Below are 5,143 nucleotides of genomic sequence, written 5' to 3'. Positions count from 1 at the left end.
GGTTAGGTACTTAAGCGGGGGGGGGGGGGGGGGGGGTACTTAAGCGGGTTTCACTGTATTTAGTAAATTACATGCCAAGTCTCACTCCTCAATAGATATTAAATTCGCCTTGAATTGATTCTTATTTGACTTGGGAACTAGGCTGTCAACTTTTCCAATATTTTGGCCTTGGATTCAATGTATATCACTATGAAAAACATATTGCCCGAAAAGGTCCGACAAGTAAACAAAATAACAGTTTTTTGAAATGTTTGGTAAAAATAAATTTCCTCATTTGAAATGATTGAAACAAATATAACATCAAAAGCAAATCAAAAAGATGTGGCCCGAAATTATAGTGCACACTTTCTTTTTTCATGTCTAGTAGTTTTTTTTTAATATTGGTCCACAAACTCATTATAAAGAAAGAAAGTATTTAAAGCATTGAAAACAAAAAAAAATTAATAAACAAAAGGACTATGTTCTCTTTGACGTACGTCAAAGATCAAGTAAAAGTGGGAACTTGTATGACTGTTGATTGATATCTCGGTTATGTAGCTTGAGAAATAATATGTCTAAAGACCCTTTTATCAAAGTTGATAAGTCTGACTTTTGACCATTCTTTTTACATAAATACTCCTCCGGCGCTCGTCTAATATGACCTAATGTCCCATCTTGACAGGTAAAAAATATTGGCTACAATTTTTAATTTTTTTTTCCAGACGTTTTATTAGATCACTTGCACAACAATTCGCATTCGCAAAAGCTCCGCATTGATTACACAGGTCCACAAAAAAAATCGATGAAAGGTTCCTTTGACCAAACCTAATCTGTTATATGTTTTTGGGGTCGCTGGACACGAAGTCGATTTTGCTCCATCACGTCTGGATTTTTTTCTAACCTCAAAAACATCTCTGATTTTACGGGACAGAGAAACCCCGAGGTGTTTTTTGAGGTTAGGAAAAAAATCTAGACGTGATGGAGCAAAACGGACTTCGGATTCGTGTTCAGCGACCCCAAGACCACATAACAGACTAGGTTTGGTCAAAGGAACCTTTCATCGATTTTCTTTTGTGGTCCTGTGTTATTGCGAATGTGAAAGCGAATGTTCAAATTAACGCGGAATCTCCGCGGTTGCGAATGCGAATGCGAATTATCGCAACAACCGTAGTTTAAAATTTTTACACATTTTTCCTTTTCAACATTTCCCTCCCGCTCGCATTATATGTATCTACTTTATTTTTCTACTACTCGTTCAAATATTCGTGTTTTATGGTTAGCTTTGTGGCTGTCCAGGTCGGTATAAAATTGACATGTTGATGATATTGACGTTACCGCTCCAGCGGCTATGCATCTACTTGTACATATACATACATATTTATTCCTACACATAAATATATTCATATTTTTCTGTATAGGTATGCATGCTGTGAGGCATACTTCCATAGGCACTTTATCAATATATTAGTTTATGTGTACGGTGTTACGTAGATGGCTTCGTGGTTTCTTTGTTTGACGCTGTCATTAGCAGGAAAGTAATTTTCACTGCAACTGAGCGGCTGACAGTGGTAGTTATAATTCAGCCTTTGGCTTCTCAAGAGTGTGGGTTGCTAATGATAAGTCCAGTATATAGTTATATTTATGGGGGTCGCTGTGGTGTAGTGATTAGCAGTTTATTTCTGCCATAAAAAAGCTTCTAATAAAATCCATTTGCCATTCGGTGGCGGTATAAAACGATAGGTCCCACTATTTGTGTAACAACATCAAGACTCACACCAGAAATTGGAGCAGAAGCTCGGCCATAAACTTAGCAAAAAGTAAAGCACCATTCGGAGTCGGCGTAAAACTGTAGGTCCCACCATTTGTTTAACAACATCAAGACTGACACCAGAAATTGGAGCAGAAGCTTGGCCAAACACTTAGCAAAAAGTAAAGCGCCGTTCGGAGTCGGCGTAAAACTGTAGATCACTCCACTATGTGTGACAACATCAAGGCGCACGCCACAAATCGGAGGAGATGCTTAACCAAACGCAAACATACATATGTCCCAATCTATTATATTATAAAAGAAAAAAACGATTTAAAATCAGTGCGATTTTTTGCCGCTGAAAACTTCCACTTATTTTTCTCAAATTTCATAAGCCTTGTAACTGCACACCCAAACATTTTATAAATTTTCTTATTAAAAAGCTCAAAATTTAGATGAAAATTTGTTGTAGTTTTCTCGATTCTGTATGAAGTTTGTGTTGTATGGTTTTGGTTAAAGCATGAACCATATTAAAAAAAAAAAAAATAACAGATATTTTGGCTTGAAAACTATTAGGGATATTCGTCTAACATAACAAACAACCGATAAAAGTGATAAAATTATAATTTTTTATTGAATTTATAATTTTATCCCGTTTATCAGCAGTTTATTACGTCATATATATACCCCTATTATAAATATTAAATACAAAACACCATTCAACCAGTTTTGATGGCCACTGTATATAAATCCCACGCATAACATGTTAACAAGTTATAAAAATAGAGGCTGTACACTAGGGTGGTCAAAAAAAAAGTAAAGTCGGAATTTAAATGCTCTCACCTCCTAGGATTGCTCTATACCGAAAAATTTACCTTTATCTTTTTATTTTAAAATCAAACAATATTTAGAAGTCGCTCAAAGCGCTCAAATTTCTACATGTATTTTATATGGGAAAAAACCAAAATAAAAAACAGGGGTATATTTTTTCCGTTATAGAACAAATCTAGGGGGTTAGAGCATAAAAGTTCCGACTTTACTTTTTCATATGCATTTTTGCACCACCGTAATATACACAAATTAAAAAAAAAATAGCAAGGTTTCAAAGTTTTGTAGCCTATTGAATTTTAACATAATGGAAAGCAAGTTTGAGGCTGCTAGAGCTTACCCTTGATTTTGGATATTTTTTTTTTGCTACTTGTGTTGTACATTTTCTCATTTTCTTATGTTCGACGATTTTATTCAATGGGCTTCAAAACTAGCTGCTTTACCATTATAATAATTTTTCATACGCAATGGCACAGCATAAAACTTAAGCAATTGCTTTTTCTTAAAATTTCAGACTTGTTTTTCGATTTTTTCAAATAAATTTAAGTGAAAGGTATAAAATATTAGGTGTAAGCAATTGCTTAGCTTTTATGCATACCGCCAAATGTCTTTTGAAATTACTGCTATTTTTTATAATTTTTTTAAATAACGATCAATTCCAAAATTTATTTTGAATACATTAATATATCTGATCATATTAAAAGTGCACGCGGATTTTTCGGTAAATTTCAGAAAAAAAAAATTCTAAAAAATTTTGAATCAAGTACACATTGACCATTTTGCCATTTTTTGGGTAGCTTCATAATTCCATCTGTTACAAATGATGTTACCAAGATAATCCTTTATTGAAAAAGAAGTACTTTTACAGTTGTATTTTGCCTTTTATGCCTTGAGAAAAACAAGTAAAATGTACAATGAAAGGAAATATCAAATAATCATGACTCGAAAGTCGAAGCTCGAAACAAATGAATATAAAACAAGGTTGCATTAATTCTAAAGTTACCTTAATGGCTTAACCATATTGAACATTCTGCCCAGGCGAGGCGATCGTCTCGAAATCTTCGCTGCCTAAGAGCCGACATAATTTTTGGTCTGCCTGGGTAGGGCATCCACTGCTGCTTTTTAGTGTCACATTTCGGATGGCTTCGTCCCCTCCTGGATGGACTGCTATCAGTCGACCCACAGCCGCCATTGAGTTGGAATTAAATTTGCATGCTACTTGTTTCGCCTCTGCAGAGTTGACAAATATTCCTCGCTCCGACGATGCCAAAACTTTTGGCGAACCTGCCTCACGCATTGCCTTTGCTTCAGGCGATTGCAGGAGCTTGGCTGATATCAGGTCCTGGTACGGCTAAAAGCAGGGAGCCAACTAGGAAATCGCCAGGTGTAAGGGCGAGCTTGTCCTCAGGATCGTCATGAAGTGGACGCGAATTTAGACACGCTTCAACTAATGTCGCCAAAGTCTGCATTTGGCTGTACAACATCGTCTGAGCACTAACACAGCGAACTAGATGGTGTTTGGCGGATTTAACGGCGGCCTCCCAGAGCCCGCCGTGATGCGGCGCGTTTGGGGTAATAAAATGCCACTGCGTACCCATAGCTGCTAACAATTTTTGATTGTTGTCCGTGTACCAGGCCACAACATCCTCTTGTAATTGTCGATTAGCGCCGATGAAAGCTGTGCCATTATCACAGTATAAATCGCGACATGGTCACTGCCTTGGTTGCCATGCAAATGAAAATAGCGAGGTAAGTTTTAACCATTGTGCGAGAACGTTTGGTTCCCGTACGCAACATAAACGGACCACAATAGTCTACGCCGGAAGCAGCAAAATCTCGTGCAACATTAACGCGCTGCCTAGGTAAAGGTGCCATCTGTTGCATCAATAACGCTCCGCGATGTCGACGACAGGCGTAGCCAGGTAGGTGCAAGGCGCTCAGTTATAAAAATCAGAAAGATATTAAATTAGTTATAAAGCTTAAACTAAAAAGGCCTTATATTAAGGAAGAGTATGGAATTATTTTGTGTAATTTAGTTATTTTTTTATTTTTATTAATTGTTGCTTTGAAAAAGATATCTAAGATATCCTTGCTTGTTTGCTCCTAATTTTAGGTTGAACCGGGCACGACAGCGTTCATTTGTAACAATAAGTTGCACAAAAAATTAAAAAAATTTTACTCCTTATTTATATTTGTACTACTTTTTTTCTATCGATAATAAAAATGTACTGCTTTCTCCGTTTCAGAATCTGGCAACCCTCCTTTGCATTTACTCCTAGCCGAATTAAAAAAATTTTACTCCTTATTTATATTTGTACTGCTTTTGTTCTATCGATAATAGAAATGTACTGCTTTCTCCGTTTCAGAATCTGGCAACCCTCGTTTGCATTTACTCCTAGCCGAACACAAAGAAGTTTCACTTAGAAATCGAAATTTCAACCCTACTGCTGCTACATATTCAATATGCCTTGATGCAGATTAAAACTACTCTGAATATTACTTCTCAAATTAACTGGAATAGAGTCAAAAAGTCATTTACTAGATTTGTGTATGGATCCTTCTATCAGGATGGTTGATTTAGTTGTTTTT

At 36.2% G+C, this 5,143-nt stretch overlaps 1 protein-coding gene across 1 annotated transcript in view; it reads right to left on the bottom strand.

Moving 5' to 3' along the window:
- Positions 1-3,861: 3,861 nt before the first annotated feature.
- Positions 3,862-5,143, bottom strand: part of LOC118741819 — a 4,275-nt gene continuing 2,993 nt past the window's right edge. Inside the window, exon 2 of the mRNA XM_036473793.1 lies at positions 3,862-4,232. Coding sequence (XP_036329686.1) covers positions 3,862-4,232 — 371 coding nt within the window. The remainder of the gene's footprint in view (positions 4,233-5,143) is intronic.

Source organism: Rhagoletis pomonella, unplaced genomic scaffold (genome assembly GCF_013731165.1).
Source record: "Rhagoletis pomonella isolate Grant_MI unplaced genomic scaffold, Rhpom_1.0 Rhpom_scaffold_00006, whole genome shotgun sequence".
Lineage (NCBI taxonomy): Eukaryota > Metazoa > Arthropoda > Insecta > Diptera > Tephritidae > Rhagoletis > Rhagoletis pomonella.
Note: the sequence above shows the minus strand (reverse complement) of the source record. Positions and strands in the feature narration are given on the sequence as shown.